The sequence below is a fragment of the Corvus cornix genome, chromosome 3, assembly GCF_000738735.6.
Source record: "Corvus cornix cornix isolate S_Up_H32 chromosome 3, ASM73873v5, whole genome shotgun sequence".
NCBI lineage: Eukaryota > Metazoa > Chordata > Aves > Passeriformes > Corvidae > Corvus > Corvus cornix.
This window is the reverse complement of record NC_047056.1, coordinates 69506848-69527336: the sequence shown is the minus strand read 5'-3', so window position 1 is coordinate 69527336 and position 20489 is coordinate 69506848. Positions and strand designations below refer to the sequence as shown.

Below are 20489 nucleotides of genomic sequence, written 5' to 3'. Positions count from 1 at the left end.
ATGATGAATGGGGAAGAAAAGCAGCAAAGCAGAAAGTTTATCACCCTACTCTAAAATGTAGGGAGAACCAGAAACTGAAATCAAATTTGAAAAAAAAAAAGTCTCAGCCCTGTTCTGTGTTTTGCCTACAGTTCTTACACATGCATTTGCTTTTTGAGTATGCAGGCCGACATCTTTAGGATATTCAGGCAACGTATTAACACGCTGTAGACACGGGAAAGAAATAAGTCAGAAATATTTGTAGGGTGTGAAGCAGTAAACAGTAACCAAGCAGAAATGTTTTACGTAATGCTATTAAGGCATGACAGCAGAGTAGATTTATACAATGTCCTCTCAACCTTGTAAGCTTGGTAACAAGTGAAATGGGTTAAATTTCCGGAGTTTGGAATGCAATTGATTTATGTTTGTTTCACAATGCTACGCAGCTCTTAAATGTACGAGCTCCTGTGGATGAAGTCTGTTTTTAGGACAGGCCCCGCAGTGACAGGCTGCGGCATGGCAGGGAGAAGCCCAGGTAATTCTGGCGGGGCAGCGGCTGGCGATGCAGGACCCAGCAGGTATCCAGCCATCCAGCCAGCCCGCCTTACGTAAGGACTTCATTTTCGGTAGGCTACATCTCGCCGCCACGCGAGGCACGGAAGAGGAGGCTATTCCATCTCCCCGTGCAGCCCCAGTCCCCTGTGCCAGGCCCAACGACCGCATCCTCGCATGTTTTAATGTTTTAATTTTTTTTTTCTCCTCTCCAAACAGCACATCTAACACAGTGGCGTTTACCTATTCGCTCGCGCCGTGGCTGCCACGCAACCTATCTGGGCGGCCGGCTGGCACAGCCCGCGTTCACCGGAGCGATGCCGAAGAGGAAAGCCCCGGTCCCTCTTTGGGCGAGGGGCGCGCTGCGGGCCGGCTCCGAGCGGGCAGCTCTCCCTCCTCGGCGGCGGCGGCGGGGATGCTCCGCTCTGCGGCCAGCGGCGGGCAGCGTCCATTGCAGCTCGGCGGGTCCGCGTCCGGAGTCCAGGGGCTCCGGCAGCCAGCAGGGGCACCCGGCCCCCGCTCCCTTAAACACCGCCGGCCAGGTGCGTTTATTTCTCATCCCGTCCTCTTCCCACAAGTCCACCGTCTGCGGCCGCCGAGCCCCAGCAGCAGCCCGGCCAGCCCCCGAGTCACCACCGATCGCTCTCCCCTCTCGCTCTCTCTCTCGTTTCAAGCTCTCCCCGAGGAGGAAACAGCACGGCGCGGCTGCTCGTCCTGCATTTCACCGCCCGGGAAACGCTGCCGCCGGAGCGCTTAAAACAAAGCGGAGAACAGTCACTTTCCACACTGTTCCCTTCCCTCCCCACGCCGAGTAACGCGGCTGGCTACGGGAGCTCGCCTAGCAGGGATGAAGAACAAGGGGGGTGAAGGCAGGAGAACCCACCCACCCAGCCAGCCCGGCAGCCCCCCGGCCGCTCCCCATTCCCGGCGCATCCCGGCGCACCTGACAGCCCGCCGCGCCGCGCTGTATTTCCCTCCCTTAGCGACAGGGGAGGCGCGCGCCGGGCGCGGCCTCGCCATTGGCCGAGCGGAGCGGCGCGGCGCGGCCATTGGCTGCGGCGGCGGCCAATGGGGCGCGCTGTATCCGGGATGCAGCGGCTGCGGAGCTATTTAAATCCTGCCCGGTGATGTCAGCGCGGGCGGCGCGGGGGGAGCGCGCGGGAGCTGCGGCCTGTCAGCCCGCGTTAGGAGCAGCGCGGCCGCCGCCCCCTCCGCGGGGAGGGGAGCGGCCCGGCCCGGCGCACCTGCACGGCCGGCCCCGCCTCACGGGACCTGGCAGCGCCCCGCTTCCCTGCCTGCTAACTTGCGCCGGTGTCGCTTCTGGAGGGTGCGGGTTAATCCCGGGGTGCTGGGTGCACTCGCTGGTTGAGCGAGTGTCGCGCTAAGCCGTCACTCGCGGAGAAAGCAGACGGGCGGCTCTCCGCGGTAAAAACACTTCTGCCAACTGTTCAGGAGGAGAGGTACCCTAACTGTACTTTATTTGCACCCAGTGCCTCCCTATGGCCTCTGTGAGAGTGAGCCCCTCAGTTCCGGAAGGACATTGACAGCCTGGAGCGTGTCCAGAGATGGGCAATGAAGCTGGTGAAGGGTCTGGATTATCAGTCCTATGAGGAGCAGCTCAGAAAGCTGGGGTTGTTTAGCCTGCAGAAGAGGAAGCCCGGGGAGACCGTATTGCTCTCTACAACCACCTGAAAGGAGAGTGTAGCCAGCTGGGGTCAGTCTCTTCTCCCAGGCAACCAGTGGCAGGATAAGAGGACATGGCCTTAAGCTGTGCCGGGGAGGCTCGAACAGCACGGGGCGTTTCTTAACTTAACCATGCTGTGATCAAAATGCAAACATCTTCCTTTACACAAAGGTGTGTCACCCATGATGGGAACACACAACTGCAACATTTTCTCAGTTTGCAGATGGATGTGTGCTGTGACCGTGGATTTTTGGCCTATATAACTAAAGGCATTTTGTTTGCCCCAAAAATGTGTGTTCAGCTATGTGGCTGCAAAAGGACTTACGGTGTGGCGACATGTGGAAGTGGTTCCCCAAAAGCAGTTCTGTTGTAGGGTTAAGATGAAGGCTCAGGAATATTTGTTGTTGTTTTAACTGAACTTCTCCCCTATGGTTCCCAGCTCTGTTACTTCCAGGGTGACTTGGGAAAGTGTTATCTTCCTCTAAAATATCAAATCAGCATTAGCAAGAGATGAAAAGCTGGGCAGAGATGTTCATGGTGTTCCTGCTCCTGACTCGTGCATCTTGCTCAAATGCTTAGAATTAATGATCTGATTTGACTTGAGAAGAAATTTATCTCTAACATGGGCTGTTGAATTTGGGGTTAAAAAAAAAAAACCCAAACTGAAAAAGGGAAGCATTCACCCCATTCAGTAAGATGGAATATGGTTCATCTTGTAAGAGGAACTTGGGTATTTTGGGGACAAGAACTGCTGGGATGGACAGAGCCCTTCCCCTGGAGGTGTATAAACCTTAAATCTGTTGGTGGGGGGTGGAGAGGAAGAGATTAATATATGTAAGTGGAAGATGAATGGATCTTTCTGGACTTCACAGCTGTGGCATAAACTTAGAAGGGCAGAAAGGAATGGGAAGAGTTCATCTCATCCGTCCCGTGATTGTACTACCATAAAGCAGGATCCAATCTCCCCATCTCTTTCCTGATAAATACCCAAACTATGCAAATATCTTTAGGCATGAAACTTGATAGTCTCCCCACACATCTCTTTGAGTGCGCTGCTTTCCTTGGCTTAGGATAGTCTAGTTCTCCTTTTATTACCTGAGAGACTGCAATCCCTGACTCTTCCTTACTTAGTTCTACACATCTTTTTAAGAAAGGTCTGGAGAAACAAGGCCAGTAGTTATGTCAACATTTCCTCATGGTTTTATCTTTTTTCCTCCTAAACCAGCATGGTGAATTAACAAAATAAATGGCAGGTGAAATTTGCAGCCCCTGGGAAAGGAGCACCTACTGCAGGGGAAGATGGATGGATAGTGCTGAAGTGATGACATCAGCTCTAAAGAGAAAGATAGGGACAGCTGAGTGCAGCTCCATTGAAAAAGGAGAAAAAAAGAAAAAAACAACCCCCAAATTTTAGGGTGCCTAAGGCAAGGGATGCTCAATGATAAGCAATAAAATACTACTGTAAATGTTACTCACTGGACATTATGGTGTGCTGCAGCACCTCAGCTTCAGAGTTTTGCAGGGTGTACAAGGATCACTGCTAAAGCTGGGTAAACAGAGACATGGTGAAACCAGGAGGCATATGAGTAACTGAAGCTCAGACGGTAGAATTCATCTGGAAATCCTTTCCCAGTCTCGACACTGCTTCTTCCTGGCCAATCTTTAGAAATCATTCCTGCTTCAGACTAGTGATATATAATACTGTCATTTTTCCTGTTAAGAACACATTTTGCGGAAGGGTCTGTAATGCTGTGTAGCATTCAGCTGAATTCAGGCTACAAGATGGGGTCACTGCAGTCCTCTGCTTTAAAACATCACTGATAGAAGTCTTATTTTAAATGTTCTGGTCTGGACTAGTGAAGCTTTTCAATTTTTAAATGTGTTTTGTGTGGAAAATCCGTCTGTTAAATAATTAGCAAGGGCTCTGAGCATTACTGCATATTTTATATTTCATCTTCCTGGAAGAAATGGACAGTTCTGATGCTATAGATTAATTGCAATTTATTGTGTAATATTCTGACTGCTGGAAGAGAGAGACTTTAGTTTATTTCTTTTACATCTAGTTACTCAAGGAATGGGGTTGGACAGAAGAAGGGTTTAGCCATACCTTTTCTTCTATTCTCAGTTGCAGGGGACATTTGAGTTTACAAAAAAAAAAATCTGCACAAGCTGAAAATGTGAAAAACAGAGACTTGAGTGGTTCAACAGTACAAAGAATTCCAGTGCTGGATCCTATTTTCTTGGCAGGCAGTGGCTTGGATGGCTTATTTTACCTTTTACATAGCCTTACTCCACATTTTAGTGTAAATTTTCCTCAGGCAGGAAAAAAAAAAAAAATCATTGCTGTTGCATGAATTAGTCATAGGTGGACTATGGACACTAATTGTGTTCCAAATGAAGAATTTGGCATAAAAAGCTGTTCAGATTTAACCTTTTCCTCTCAGAAGTGGAGTTACGAATGATTCTTTTAATGGACTGAAGGATAAGATCACCTTTTAAGTAATTTTGATGATCAGATCTGTGTTGCTGAGGCTCTTTGAATGGGAGGTTGTGTTGGAAGTGGGGCCTTGGCTCTGCTGTGGGCATTTCTGTACATCTCACTGCTGTTAGGCTACACCAGCAGGCCTTGGTGTGACAAAGTGGTAACTGTCACATCTGTTTTCCTAGAAAGTTGTTTTGTCCTGTCTTCAACACCAACTTTGAATTCTGAGATAGTTTTATATCCCCAGCACTGCAATTGGCAGCACCATTCTTAAGGGAAAAAATGCTTCAATCCTCACGTGTGTTGGACCTAGCAGCCCTCCTGGCAGTCAGCAGGAGCCTTTAGTCTGCCAGAAGATGCAGATGTGGGTTCCTCAGCCTGAAGAAATTGCTCTAGATAACAGAATACAGACAAATGGTGATTAATCAAATGTGCCTACAATGCACAAAAGTTCTCTAAGAGTATAAGCTAACTTCCCAGTCTCCTCCCATGCTGCAGCACCAATAGCTCAAGTCTCTAAGCAGTCCTCTGCTTCATTTCACAGCCACTGCTTAGGTGGCTGCTGCAGTTTGTTTTGTAAGCTACGTTGTACAGAAAGCAGTCACCTGTGCATGCTGTCTCTGCACGCACTGGAGCTCAGTCATGTATTTTGCCCACATCAGTTTCTTCCACAGTGTTGCCTGGTTAGCACTTGCAACAAGCATCCCGTGAAGCCTTTAGACAAGTCTCTTCCAGCTTGCTGGAACGCACAGGATGCTGATGACCATCGGGGAGTATAAAGAGGGTGGTTGCAGTGGTACTCAGTGGCCTGTTGAGGACCAGATCCCTAGTCAGGCCAGTGAGGATTGCAGGGAAGAATCAAAGGCTTGAATAAAACTGATTCTCCATTCTGGCAATCAGACTGGGGAAATGCGTGTTTACTTGCAGCCCTGCTGCAGCTTGCAAAATCTCTTCCATCTCCAAAACACTGCCGAGACTGATGCCAGTGAAAATAACAGGCAGAAACATTTTTTAACATTTATTCCACTCATTTGCAATTCAAGTATGGTGAACTCCTGTGTGCTGAAAAGCAGGGAGCAGAATAGAACAGACCAATCTGTTTTTGAAGACTGCAGGGGTTATTTACCATCACTGAGATTTAGAGGATTGTTTTAATGTTATTGATCAGCATTTCTAAAATGGTGTTGAACTGTAGCTTTCCTGTTGTGATAAAGCTGAACAACTACTATCTTCATATACTCTTTGTCAGTACATTGGCTCCACATACCAAAAGGCATGGGACACCAAAGAAGGCTGGAAGAGTGTGTTCAAAATAGCATAAGGAGGAATTTTATGTAATATTTCCTAGGTACCATGTTCCTAAAGCAGTGAAAAATTTTACTTTATTCTTTCACAAAACTTACCAGTATGTGTATAACAAAGTCTGTTTTTAAGTATTGGCTTGTCTGAGCAACTACTCTTAGGTTTGGGATGAAGTATAATACGATGTGGTATCATGTCAGTGGGCAGTATTAACTTCTGTATAATTTTCCGTAAAGGGTAGGGAACTTGAGAGAAGTGTCCTTTTACAACCCCCTGTAATGAAGGGGGAAGCTTGTCAGCTGAATTGCCCAATACGTGGATTTTTTTTGTTTTTAAAAGTTAGCTGTCACATTTCACTGTTGTCTTTCTTCTCCTCACAATCCTGAAAAACAGATTATTCAATCGCTAGCATAAAATTTAAGTCCAGAGATGACTCTTACAGTAAATACCAGCGTGACATTTAATATAAATTCTTGCCTAAAAATATCTGTGATAAATCTTAGATCCTATAGGTATGCATATGTATGTATTGATACTAGAGGATGATCTAGTTGGGGGTTGAGCACCATGTTCCAAAAAAGCAAAGCCATGTAAACTACTCATCACCTCTTCATCATCTGAGCATATGCAGACACCTACCATTTTTGTGACACTGTTTTAATCCTATGTGGAATGGCTTCATGAAGGCAGCTGCATTTTTAGCATACATGGAAGCTTACTGAGCTCAGCACAGAGCTATTTCCAGTCAAGAATGCAAAACAGTGAAGATGGTTATCGTCCACCTCTTTCCTAATGGTCATCTATTTAGAGGATAGAGGACTCACTGAGGAAATCAGACTTTCAGCACCCTCAGACAGTAATTCCCACTTACTAGATGATAGATCTCACCTTAGTGGCATGAGTGGAATCATGACACATCCTCTTCCATGGTTTTCAGAGTTGATTTATACTCTCTACCATGCTTGCACAGGACTGTTTTCCTTTCTATAACCACTTAAAATGCTATTCTACTCTAGTTTCTGTGGAATCAGTGGCTTCTAGTAAGGAAAGGGATAACTTTAACACAAGAACTGAAATTCTGTCTGACTCCTGAGTAGACAGAGAAGAATATCTCTAGTGATATTTCCATAGGTCTTTAATTTCTAAGATAAAAAATATACATCTATTCTCTGGTACCAACTTCTCTTGCATCCTTTGAATAATTATTCTGTTAGGAGTTTTAAGTCACACAGTGCTTTTCAATTCATTCAATTCAGCATGCGGGAGAAGTGCACATCAAATTTAAGGACCAAAATGAAATCATCAACCACTCACAAGGCAACACTGGCAAGCTTTTTGTCCTGAGCACTACAGAACACTGAGAAGCTACTGGGTTAACTTGTCCTAACACAGAGCAGAAGCCCCTGGAGTGAATCCAGCATTACTTATCTAGGAGCTGTGTCCATGTGTTTGATTGGTGTCTTGTTTTGGTTTTGTTTTTCCAAGGGAATCATAACTCATTTGCACAAACAATCCCTCGTCCATAATGAATACACATACCAGGATTTATAACAGATAAATTAAAATAGATGTGCTCATGAGACAGCAAAGTATGCAGTAGTAGAAAGGATAAGGAGTACCCTTTTCATTCTGTCTGATAAGAATGATCACTCAGAGCAGGATATAATTTTAATTTCTAAGTTATCCAAATACCCACATCAAAAAAGGAAAACAGAAAACAGGTCATTATAGGCACATCGGTATCGCAAGTGCTTTGGTATCTTGCTTTTGTGTGTTGCATTCAATATCTGATCATACAGCATACAGCACCAAAGCACACAGCATTTATAAAGATGTCATTAAAGAATGTGACAGTCTAGGCTGCAGGAGACAGAAAGAAAAAACCCGGTTCCACTTAATCATTTGCCTGAATCTTGCATGACTTTTTTCAGGGCAAGAAAAACAAGGACTTTTAAACAAGTGGCAAGCGAGCTGCTGCTCAAAGAAAGGGGTGAAACTCTGTATGGCATCCTTAAAAAATGAGAGCCAAGAAGTTGCGATCTGCTGCAGACAGCTGAGGGTGCGTGTTACTCTTCAAATTAATTTAGGTAAATTTAATTTATCAGTAAATCAGCCATGATAAGATGTTAGAGAGGGATAACCAGGTTATAGGTGTGGGTGGGAATAATAGACACAGCAAAACAAGCTGGTTGGGTATGTGGAGAAGTGTGTTGCTGGAAAGTCCTGTGAGAGACTTCATACGGGCTGAAGTATCGTATATAAACTTGTGTCACATGCTGTTGATCAGGGAGAATTCAAATGCTGAAGAGACTGAGCAGTGGCAGAGTCTCTGGCTTTGTGTGCCAAAAAAACCCAGTGTGGAACACTTGGTAAGCATCTTAACCTCTACTTCCTGCTTGTTATGACTACATGGTGCTGTTTCCTGGCAATTTTGAGGTTATTTGAAGGACTCTGGAGAAGGCAGCTTGAATGGCATATGGCACTGGAATGGACCCAGAAACTGCTGGAAGATGCAAGAGGATTCACAGGGGAGGAGAAGTGCAGAGGGCAATGGAAAGACGCCAAAGTGAGCAAGAATGGAGTGCAAAGAATGAACAGAGGTGTATCATTATGGTAGTTTCAGATGCTACCTAGGGCTGCTTGGACCTGTGGGAAGCTGAAGAGTGCTCTTAGCTTAGCATGGCAGACCTGCTTGTCTAATTTCATCTGTAGTATTTCTAGAATACAAGTAATGGGCAAGCTGTATTGGAATGTGAAGATAAGCACTAAAGGCACTTCATCTGCTGGGATCTGCAGATGCTGATGCCTGAGGTTCCTCATAATCTGGTATGTGCCTGGCAGGAGAGGAGGAAGCATAGTAAAGAAGAGTCATAGTGCACTTGGTTCCATGGTTCAAATGGCTACAGCTGTCAAACAATAGTGCTTCTTGTTTTGGAGTTAGCTTGGGTTAAAACTCTTCAGGCCTATTTGCCTGGGGCAAGCCTCCAAGCTACAATGCTGTTAGGAATTTGCTGCTTAAATCTCCTTGGCAGCAGTTGCAATTTTTCAGCTTTTGTGGCAGTGGAGCAGGTTCCTGGGAATGGTAAGGGAAATCTCAGAAGGTATTTGTGAGACACCTGGGAGATGCCTGTAGGGATGGGGAGGAAATCTTGGAGAAGCCAGCAGGATGTCATGGGTCTGCAGTAGACCTGCAATGAGGAGGAGGCTGTACTCAGTTTCTTTCCCTTCTCTCAATATGTTCTCATCTTTTCCTCCCCAGGAGTGGCTACTCATGCTCTTGGGAGATTGGAGTTTTTTTCTGAAGCCCACAACTGTTTCCTTCCCACCTTATAGCTGTCTTCCTCTATCAAGTCAACTGTACCTAGAAAAAACCCTCCTTGTGGCTTTGCTGTAGTCTCTAATTATTCTCTGCTGAAAAGAAGAGGATGCTGGTGTGGCTCCTGTTACAGAGCAAAGAAGAGGCAGAAGGTGAGCAGGGATTTTTAGGCCAGAACAGCAAGTTCTGTATACCAAGGCAATGGCAAAATCCCTTAGAGTCTTCAGCTGCCCCTACTGGGCTGACCACACTCAAGCAGTCCCACTGATGTCAGAGGCTCACAGCTCAATCTTCATTATGTTGCTATGTAGTTGTCAGGGATTAATTTTTGTTAGGTAAAGCATGATCAGGCAAGTCTTATTAAGAAAATATGATCGGTAGAAGTAGCAGAACTAACCTAATACAAGAATATTTGCCCAGTGACTCAATGTACCCATCATCAAGCAACACTTTAGGATGAACCACCCACCAGTAAAAATCAGCCGACCTGGATTGTGCTCTCCACCTCATGAAACTCATCTACCTCAACCTGAAAGGCAGTAACAGAGCCCTACCTTCAGGGATATCTGGGACCAAGCCTGTGTAGCTGGAACCAGCACAATTAATGCTGCTCCTCCTGACTTCTGACAATCGCTGGCCCTGTCAGCAAGGAGAGGGAAAGTAGGGATAGCCACTCTTCTGTAACTTTGTAGTGTCCTTTGCATTATTAATCACTCTTTCATAGAGGTAATGAATAGCCACACTCCTTCCCACATACCCAATTACTGCAATAATTAATGTGCAGTTTAGCCCATCCTGACTTAAACCATAAGATGCTGAGGTCTTTTGAGTCCGTTCAAGACTGTCTTGTAGGTTTCTAAACCAGGATCAATTAATGGTAGGTGTTTTCTGCACAGTCTCTGCAAACTCCTGTCCCAGTTCCTGCCCTTTGCCTTTGAAGTCTGTTTTCCAGAGCAGTGGTGGTCAGGCAGCAGTGGCTATTGGATACATCAGGATCATAGCTCAGTGGAAAGAGACCTGATGGACACACTAGCCTCTTTTGTCTCTACACCTTTGTGTGTAAGTGGAGGTTACATTTATATAGCTTTGCATATAGTTTAAATGGGCAATGTTCACTTGCTACTCGAATGTGCATGGATGGAAGAAAACATTTTCCTCTTCATTCCAGATGTGTTTTCTAGCCAAATTGAAATCTTGGCCAGCTGACCTATCCACCTCATGGATAATGTCCTCTGTCTCCTAACACAAATAAACCACAGCTGTGTTTCTTGCTAGTTACCCTGACTTAAATGACTAATCACCTCTTCATTCAAGTATTGCCTTTGGGCTTCTCAGGGTCCTCATAACTATGCAGTGTGTAAAACTGGATGATTTCCCCACTAAGTTGTCCCTAAAATAGTTCAGTCTTCTTGAACAATAGAAAGTTACCTGGACTTACAGCTTTATTAATGAAAGATGAGATTCAGTGGTTGGAGAAGCTCTTTGTTCTCCTTCCTGGTTTTCAAGGAAGCTGGTTCCTATCTTTGCTCAGAATGCTTCCACAGTGCTTTGTCTATCTGAGTTTCAACTCATGCTTCAGAATGCTTTCTTTCTCACTAGTCTTGAAGTCTGAATAGTCCTTTACAAGTAATGCAGAACATTTTAAATGTTATCCTTCCAGTCACTCTCCAAAGCTATCTGTCATGATAGGCCTATCATGGCCAGAGTTTAGTTGCAGACATTCCAGGATTTACACTCATAGTAGCCACAACTTCATAAATACCATCTCTTTCTACCTCTGCATCTACCTCTCCTTTTCCTAACAATTAAATTGCAAAATATTTGTGACTGAGAATGTTGTCATATTGCACTGTATTTAGAGAGACATCTATTTACAATTGGCTTATCATTCATGACTGGAATTCCTAGGTGTTACAGAAATACAGATTTTTTTTTTTAATTTTAATCATTTGTTCATTCAAAAATACCATGTGTTTTAAGGGAGTATTTTAGGATATTTTAGTGGAATATTTCTGAAAATACAAAATGTCAGTGATTCACGATTCTATCCATAAAATGGTTTCTCCATCGCTCAAACTGCCCTGGAGTCCTTCTTACCTTGTTTGTAAAGCCAATATTAAACACTTTTAGTGTTTATCTGGACCCTCACCACAAGACCATAAACTGGATCAACCTTCGCTGTGGGAATGCAGTGATATTAGGACAGAGCAGTTTCAAAACCTCAGCAACTGTGTATTCTTTTAGATACTTTAAGTAATAGATTTTCTAAGCTGTATAATCTCACCAGATTCTCAAAGGACACCATCTGTCTGTACCATCACAAAAGTCCAAGTATGCCCTCCCCCTCCCAAAAAATGCAAGATGTTTTTTAACCATAACTGTTGAATGTATTTTCACAATTCAAGAAATGTAACCATGTTTTTGAAGGTGAAAGAGCATCAAAAAAACTCAGAAAGCAGATTGGGGGACTTTCCTCCCTTGACCTGACAAGGATGGGGAATTTGAGCAATGTTTGTCATTTGTTCCCCCAACTCAGGAACACCATTCTTCCTGTACTATGGACAAAAATCATAATACAGATCTCTCAATGTACCGTGGGGATAACAGGGCAAGATACAAAAGTTAAATATTTACAACTGACCAAGTCCTACTCTGTTTGTTTCCCAAATTAAGAACACTACTAGCAGTAGATCTGATGAGTTTTCTCATAAATCTTCTTTCTACTGAACTATGGCTTTCCAGTATCCTGCAAGCCCAAAGGACACAGCCCAAGTGTGGGTGCCTGCGTTCTATCAGGGCCTGGTTTAGACTGACATCCCTAATAGATGAGAAAAGGGCTCAGTGTGTAGAGGAATCTGAGGCTCCATTAAAACCTTATTGTGTGTTACTGCACATTCAAGGTGATCTACAACACTCCATCATCTGTCTGAGATATGCTACAGCCCACCTGTGTATGGGCTTGTTTTGCCAAGGAAGACCCCTTTTATTCTTGTGTACCCCCAGTATTGTCCATCAAAGACTAGTTAGTATACTCAAAAGTGCTCCCTCTCTTTAAGCACCTCTCAGATTTCTATGTACACAATTTAAAAATAAAAATTTTTGCATACTTGATTTAAAAGGAAATATATATATGTATATATATACACTTATAAGAAGAGGAAATGTGAGATGAAGTTATATTTACAGATAGTCCTAATGCAGAGCCCCTGTGAAGGCAGCAGAAGAGTAGTGTTCCTTTTCATAACTGAAACCACAGAAACATTTACAAAGTAGAATGAGGCTTCTGCTTGAATGCCTATTCTCTATCCATACACCCTGAAAGTTTTGCTAAAGTAAATTTCAGTTCTCATTCTGGATTTCAGGAGGGTACAGAGAAAAAAAAATCACAGTCAAAATGTCTCATCTGATCCTGCTTGAACTGTTAGCTGAATGGGCAGAGTTTGCACTTTTCTCATCTCTTGGATAAGTGTATTTCTTTTGTACCCATGACAGCAAAGGAGCCATTCTCTATGTCGTGTTGCTGGTCAGAGAGGTTTCCTACCCTCTCGGACACCATCACTCCATCTCCTTTCTCAACAGTACCATTAAATTGTGTGCTGGCATGGGTTTCTGTGGAAATCCCTCATGCACATAAATGAGTAGAACGATAATGACAGCAAAGTGCTTCAAGCTGAAGTATCAGGATGCAGATTCACAATTAGCCTGTGCTGCTCTCAGTCCATTTTGCCATATCCTTCCACTGTGCCCCACACCTGGCAGCAGCAAAAGTGGTCCTACGATTACATAAAGACTGATCAGCCATCCTATTTGGCAAAGCCAGCTGATTTTGGAGAGGGGATAGTGTCTGTTTTCCACTTAGGTAAGTCCCTTCCCCCCTACACAGCCCTGTGAGAGCCAGCACCAACACACAGAAAGGGGGCAGGGGCAGGACATTAAGGGCATGTGTCATGTGGAGCAGGACATACGGTTGTCCATATCTTTAGCAGCAATGCAGATGACTTAAGTTGGTAAAAGCTCCCACCAGAAAAGGCATTAGAACAGATTGATAAAAATGAATTGCAGAAATTGCCAGGACTTGACAGTATCTATTTTTCAATTCCAGCATGGTTAAAATATGAAACTGCTCTATTGCTTTTTGTGGTGCACCACTTGAATTGTGTGGAGGAATTGAAGGTGGAGGGTTTGGGATATTTTTGGTAAGCATAAGCCAGTACGTCTGATTTCTGTAAGAAAATAAACTAAAACTGTCACCAAAACTAGAACTAGTGTATACAGCAGGTGGATAGAATATGAAGAGTCAATATGGCTTTATCACAGGGAAGTTGTATTTCAAAAATCTATTGGAGACCTTTATGCTGAGCATATGAAAGTAGACAAGGAGCTGAGAGGGGATCCAGTGTTGGTGTGACCCAGCCCACTGTGGGGCTGGGGCAGCATGTTGCCAATCAATCCCAGCCCCTCCCCTGGATCGAGTTCCCTGAAGAGGCCGACTCAGAGGGTGGGTTGAGGGGCGGCTCAGAAGCCTAAGCTGCACCCCCTGGGCGGTGCCCGGGTACAAGCTGCCTCCCCCAGTTCGGGAAAATTCCCAGTTACTTGGTCGTTCATTGGTTCTCTTATAACTCCCGCCTCTCGGTCCCCCACAACGTGGTTCTTGTTACATTCTATCCTCCCCCTGGCTTGTAACTCACTGGTTGTTTTCCCCTTTCACCAGGGTTTTCAAATTCCCTATAAAACTGAGGACAAGCCTCAGTACCCCATCCCATCCCATCCCATCCCATCGGATTCCAGCCTTCCAAGCTTGTTTGGGTTGCGAAACTTCTAACAATAAACCTGTTAGAAGCCAGACCTGAACAACCTCTCTCTTCCTTTGTCTCCGAGCTAAGGTGAGCCAATCCCATCGGCCCTGCTGTGTTTCCTCTGCTGAGAAGCCAGCTAGCTAGCCCAGCAAGCAGCTCTTTTCCTGACTCCGAAGTTGCTTCAGCGATGCGTGGAGGTAACACAGCTGGACTGTCTCTGACCTGGGGCACGCCAGAGCTCGTCCCTGTTCGGGCACCAAACACTGCATTAATCCAGTTAGGCTTTCAAAATACTTTTGACCAGGTCCCTCAGTAAAGACTCATTAAAAAATAGGTTTCTGATGAAGCAAGTAACAAAATCTGTCGAATTTCACTGTTACCGGTCTTTCATTACTCAGTGAAAAGGTGAAGAATACAATATAGTGGTGAGGTTTACTGATGATACTAAGTTCTTTAGGATACTAAAATCAAAAGCCACCTATAAGGTGTTGCTGGAGGACACCACGAATTGTGGAATAAGAAAAGAGCTAACAAAATTAGGTAAACTTCAGCAAATCTTAACTTCTCAATACAGACTAATGGTTTCTAAACATCACTAGCATTTAAGAAAGAGGCCATGGAATAATTTTGACCAGTTTGATTAAAATAGTCACAGTTCAAAGGTAAACCACAAGGAAAGAAACTGAGATTAAGCAGAAAAACATTGTTAAAGCACTCTTCTCTCTCTCCCATTTTTCTAGGTTAGAAGGAAGATCGAGAAGAATGATCAAAGGTGTGGAACTTTTCCATCTGAGGAGATAGTAAATGAAAAGTAAACAGACCAAGATGTTTCTATTTGGAGAAACGGTAATTTGAGGGGATACTCTGAAGGAAATCTATGAAATGGTCACTGGTGTTAGGGCAGATAAAGAGCAATCACATACAACTTCTCACAATAAGAGAACTGAATGGGAGTCTATAACATTGTCATTTGGCAGGTTCAAAACACAAGGAAGTAATTTTTTTCCATAAAATAGAATTGAATGTAGAATACACTTGTCGTTATGGTAAAAAAATTGGAATGGGTTAAAAAAAGGAATCAGAGCCATCTTAGAGACAAGCTTATTGAAGACTATTATGCAGTGGTCTAGAAAGAAATCTCCAGCTTGGAATTATTGGGAGCTACAGGATATGCCCTGGAAAGAATAGATTTATATGTCTAATGAGCTTTTCATAAGCACCCACAATTGGCCACTGTGGGGAAGAGGAAACTGAGCTACAATGACCTTTGGTCTGCCCAAGTACAGACACTTAAACTTCTACTTTCCAAACAGAGTAAATTACTTTAATGAGGCTTCTAATATCAGCCACATAATATGAGGTTAGCACAGGTAGGCAATATTTAAATATTACATCTAACTCCCTATTGTCTTGATTAACAGCTATGAAATATCCAAAGGGCATTATTGGGCATCATTCAAGTGGCACTGGTCTTATGCCATGAATGCAACAAGCCTCTCTATATGAGACCAGAGCTCTTTCTCCTGGTAAACACCAAGCCATATGTTTTTATCAGGCACTAATTTGGGGGAGAATTAATCTTTATAAAGTTATTATGTTAGAGTGTCCTAGTTATGTCAAAGTATAGAGCTGGGGGCTTCTTCAGTTATACAAATATTGCTAAACATTTAATTTCAGATTTTCGGTCTGGTGGATAATAAAAAATGACTACCCACCAAACTTGTAGCATTAAATGGAGACTGTATTTTTGGCAGCTCATTGTAGAGGGATTAATATTACTGGAATAGCTTTGTTTCTCAGCAATGCCTCCTTAAGAACAGCTTCCTCTGAACACATATTTCTATTTTATTGAGAAAAGGAAATACGGTATTAGAAATCAATGTTTTCAAAGGGTAATTTAAAGAAATCTATCTTAGCAGATGCTGAAATATTTTCAATTTAGAACAAATAGTATTTCTGTCATCCAGTTGGATTTTTTAAATTAGACCATTACTCCTTGATAAGTTAATTACAAAACAGAAAGAGACTCAACAAATCTAAAAAAGTGTATTGATGAAAGTATAGAGCACATGTCTAAAAGCTGCTTTTACTGATTTATGGGTGAAATTTTACTTTTTATATGAAAAAACCTTGTCTCCAATGTCTTAAATCATAGGGAAAAATGCTCAATTTTTCACCCTATCACAACTAATTTTTTACATTGGTACACTGATGGACTATTGTTTTCCTGTGCTACCATCCATTATAAAAAGGGACAGCACCATAATTGAAATTGTTTAAAATATGGTGCATTTAGATAATTCTTTATTTCGGTATAAATATGACTACACGAGAAATGCTGCTACTGGAAATTGCTAGGATGAGCTACCAAAATGGAATTACTGCTCGGCAAGCCATATTCCTCTGGGATTTGGAAATGAAAAATATCAGAGCTTCCTCTGAAATGCAGAAAGGTTAGAGGAATGGAAGGAACATTTTTTTGTTGGGTCTGTGATGCAGACAAGGGAAGTATGGAGTATGTTGCAACCATGGGTTGAAATGTCTCCAGGTCCATCAGCTGAATCCCTGTCTCGCCAAAATCCCTGACAAGTCTTTTAGCTCAGTGAAGTCACAATTTCACCCCAAGGATTTTGGGTAAAAGGAAGTAAAATTTACCCCAAAAATTGCACTAGGTGATTAGCTTTGTAATCTCTGCCCATGGATGTCCCTGTAACTGTGCTGCATGGCTGCATTTTGTGCTTCTTACAGTAAGAACTCACCAAGGTGCCCAGTGGGAATCCTTCCTGATAAGTGCTGGGGTCTGAGCAAAGTCGTGGCAGGTATCAGTCTAACACTTTAACAAAATGAATAGTGGCAAGCCAGAACCCAAACTAAATGCCCTGTTTCTGAGTAGTTTACCAGTATAGAAACTGTCCCACAGAGCCAACAGATGTTGCTGTCCTAAAGTGCACAGGCAGATTTAGCCTTTTCAGGTACCATACAATTTCACAGAATTTCACAGAACTGGCCAACTGGTGAAAAAAAAACCTGGCCAACTGCAGAAAAATGGCAGAAATAACAAATCTGGGTAATGGGTGATACTGTTTCTGTGAAACTGTACAGTATCTGAAAAGGCTAGATCTGCTTTTCCACTTTAGGGCAGCAACATCTTGGGGTAAGAAAATATTTATCATATTATATTCAACAGAACTGGCCCTAGAATTGAACCTGGAGGAACACTGCTGGTGACTGATTGCCAGCCAGTTTTAAGTATGCCCCTTTAACAACAACCCTTAGAATGTTCAATACCAGGTAAAATCATAAGAAATTTTAACAAAAATTGTTTGCAGAAGATTTCTATACTTCAAATACAGGAAAGAAAAAAAGAGAAAAGAAACCTCTAGGATACAGTAAAAAGCCCCAATTTTCAGTATACTGTCCGGTGGTAATTTTAAGAACCCAGAACTTTTGAAAAAACAGGCAATTTTTTAAAATTACATGTGAAGTCTCCTTTATACAAGGCTCTCCATATTACTGCTCGCATCAATACTATCTCAGAGATAACAGCCACCCATAAATTGCAATATTGCTCACCTTCCTAAATGTGGAGCAAATTTAGGCAGACACTAGGCCTTGGTTGTACACCTCCATCCCCTCCTTTTGATGAACAGAAATACAGGTAGCACTGTAAAGTCTGTAACTTTATGCTGTTACATGAGAATAATCCAGGGACACAATTATCTCCATTATCAGAAAGTATCCAGCTGTGTCCAGCATCATCTCCAGATACTTAGCCACATCTCAGTGGACACTGTAATAGGAGGTCTAAGATTGACCAGTCCGACCATTTCTTTAAAAGTTGTATAGCAGGTGAACATCTTTTACCATGTATACCTGCAATTATGAAAGTAATTAAGTAGCACAGGTGAGACCAAGAAGCCCCTCAAAGTAAATCCCTGAGACTCACAATGTTATTGTAATTAGCTGTCTGTCTTAGTAGGTTGTTCGTTTATTGCATCTGCCCTATGTGCTAGGGATGACAACCCATAATTTGACAAAAAATATTTTAAATGGTTTCTTACTAAGATGAGGACTTATTTTCATTTTTCCCAGACTACATGTACTTTCTTTCCTTTGCTTTTAATTACAAATATTCATGGAAGTGAGAGACAAAGTAATGATCTTCACCCCTTCTATTTAGAGAGAAAACCTGTCTGGTGATGTTTGTTTTATCTTTCCCTTACAAAGTGACATAGTCTAAGGACCCTGAAGGACAGGCATGTTAGCTCTGCAGTTTTGGTTTGGGATTGTTCCAGGTTAGATGACTTTTCAAATACCTCTAATTACCACTGTGGAACAGTTTGCATTTTGATAGAAATTAAATCCCTGTCTATAAGCATGGACTTCTAGTTTCCACAGAGGAAAAATGGAAGTCAGAAGTTCTGTATGAAAAATAAACATAAGCTGCATTGAAAATTGGACTTCGGATCATTATTCATTGGTTCACATTAACATGCATTAGGGAAGTTACTGTGAGCATGGTAGCAGCACTGTGAGCCCAGGTTCCAGCTCTGTCACTTACTTGTGGCTTTTCAGCAGGAGTATCTTGAGTTGCTGCATGGTGGAGCAATGTGCAAGGTCAAGTGGGGAGTGTCATTGAAATTCTGTGTTAGGGACTCCTGGCCAAGGAGAATGTGGCTAAGTCCATGATCAGGGATTTGACTCCTTTATTTATCATAGTTATTAATGTACCAGCTCAAAAGGTCAAGTGACTCACATGAGAATCTCAGTTTTCATTTGAAGAAAAATGTGTCCCTAGCCTTGTGCCTACAGAGAAAAGATAAAAATGCAAATGTGCAAAGGCTTAAGAAGTAGAATGATACTTTAAAAATCATTAAAAGACACTAAACATGAAGAGTTTTTGATCTGATGTTATGCTCTGGGAGATGAATTCATGACTTTTGAATCAGGGATAGAAAAGATTAGGATGGACAATAGAAAAAGGAATGGAGCAATCTTCCAAAATACTAATTATTTGAAGAGCTGTTCCCACATGTTAAAACTTGAGATAATATTTTACTGTCTGCTGCTTACAAAAGAAAAATATATCCCATCAAGTCAAGATGAAGAATCCATGCAATGTTGTAGACTATGATCTTTCTGGCTGTTATCTCATTTCAGTCAGTTGGAATTTTACTGACCGATAATTTGACATTTGTTGTTGCAAAGTGGATCCACAAAAGCCACATCTGTTCACGCAGCACCAAATTGCCCTTCCAAATGGGCCTCAAGACCTGCTTCAGGGCTAGCGTATCTCATCAATCAATTAAACACATTTCTTTTTATTTTAAAAATGAACCCAGATCTTACATGAAATATGGGAGGGTTCTACTGGCTATGGTTTGCTGTGCAACGACTATCAATGGCCAGGCCTGAAGTAACGTTTTGGTTAGAGTTTGTTCCAAATAGTGACATGCTGGAACAAAACATGAGATAGTTGAGCAAGCTTTCAACTACTGCAAGGAAGATCTAGTTGAAAGAGAAGAGGTTGAAGAACTCAACTGAGTGTGAGAACTCTTTGGGTAAAATTTTCACCCTTGCCTCAACTCCAGCTTTTTGCAAGTGCTGAGTCTCTTGGCACATGTCTTTAACTAGTCTGGTGCTGTAGTATTCCTGTTCCATCTCTGAGTATCCTGTCAAGGGCTTCCCACAGGCTTGGTGATGGAAGCGTGGGGTACAAATCATTGTATCTTGCACACCAAAGTGTTTTCTTATTAGCACCTGACATTGCCGGCCGAGTATGAAGAGACAACTTCTCCATCAAACTTGATGACTCCAAAATTCCCTTTTGATCAGCCAGTGGTTAGATTTTGAAGGGAAGGGCACAGCTGTTTCAGAAGTGAAGTCTAGCAGTTCTTCATAAATGCCTTTCCTTTCACATCCTTTGATGTCAGGTGAAACCTCAATATCTCAGAATTTTCCAACAGCTGTTTTCTAAAAATCACAGAATTAGAAAATTTTCTTTTTGTGACCATACATCCTTACTTTTCACTTTGAACCCATTCTCTGTGGTTCAGCTTCATTTGTTTGGTTCATCTATCACTTGCAGACTGATAACACTCTGGTGTCCAGTCATGGCCAGCTGGGTCTTTGTAATGTGAGATGGTGTATAAACACACTAGCAAAATAATGTTCTATTCCAGAGACAATTGTTGTTGAAAACAATCCTAATGATGGCTGGAAACCTGAAAAAGGAAGAGGATTATTGGTCAGTACACTACCATAAAACACAACAGGCTGTCTTTAGCTTGGCAGTAAGTTATCTTTTGTCACATATTTGCAGCCTTAGGGTTGTAGCTGTACAATAAGAGATCCTTATTTGCTTCTTACATTTATTAA

The 20489-nt window shown here is 42.7% G+C and overlaps 1 protein-coding gene and 1 long non-coding RNA gene across 24 annotated transcripts in view; one reads left to right on the top strand and one right to left on the bottom strand.

The window, feature by feature from the left end:
- The window catches only part of LOC104691617, a 47159-nt gene extending 46282 nt beyond the window's left edge, over positions 1 to 877 (bottom strand). For all 11 annotated transcript variants that reach the window (XR_752231.4, XR_752239.4, XR_752227.4 and 8 more), the window contains exon 1: positions 775 to 877. This is a non-coding gene — a long non-coding RNA (uncharacterized LOC104691617). The remainder of the gene's footprint in view (positions 1 to 774) is intronic.
- Positions 1 to 20489, top strand: part of LOC104691606 — a 33851-nt gene that overhangs the window by 514 nt on the left and 12848 nt on the right. For 5 of the 13 annotated variants that reach the window (XR_005604134.1, XR_005604133.1, XR_752224.4 and 2 more), the window contains exon 2: positions 751 to 14957. Coding sequence is in view for 5 of the 13 variants with exons in the window: in XM_039568820.1 (XP_039424754.1) it covers positions 751 to 1288 (538 nt within the window). In the remaining 8 variants the exon portion in view is untranslated. Of the gene's footprint in view, positions 1 to 750; positions 18572 to 20489 lie in introns of those variants that run through there. The other 8 variants (XM_039568821.1, XM_039568822.1, XR_005604135.1 and 5 more) reach the window with 7 other exon arrangements.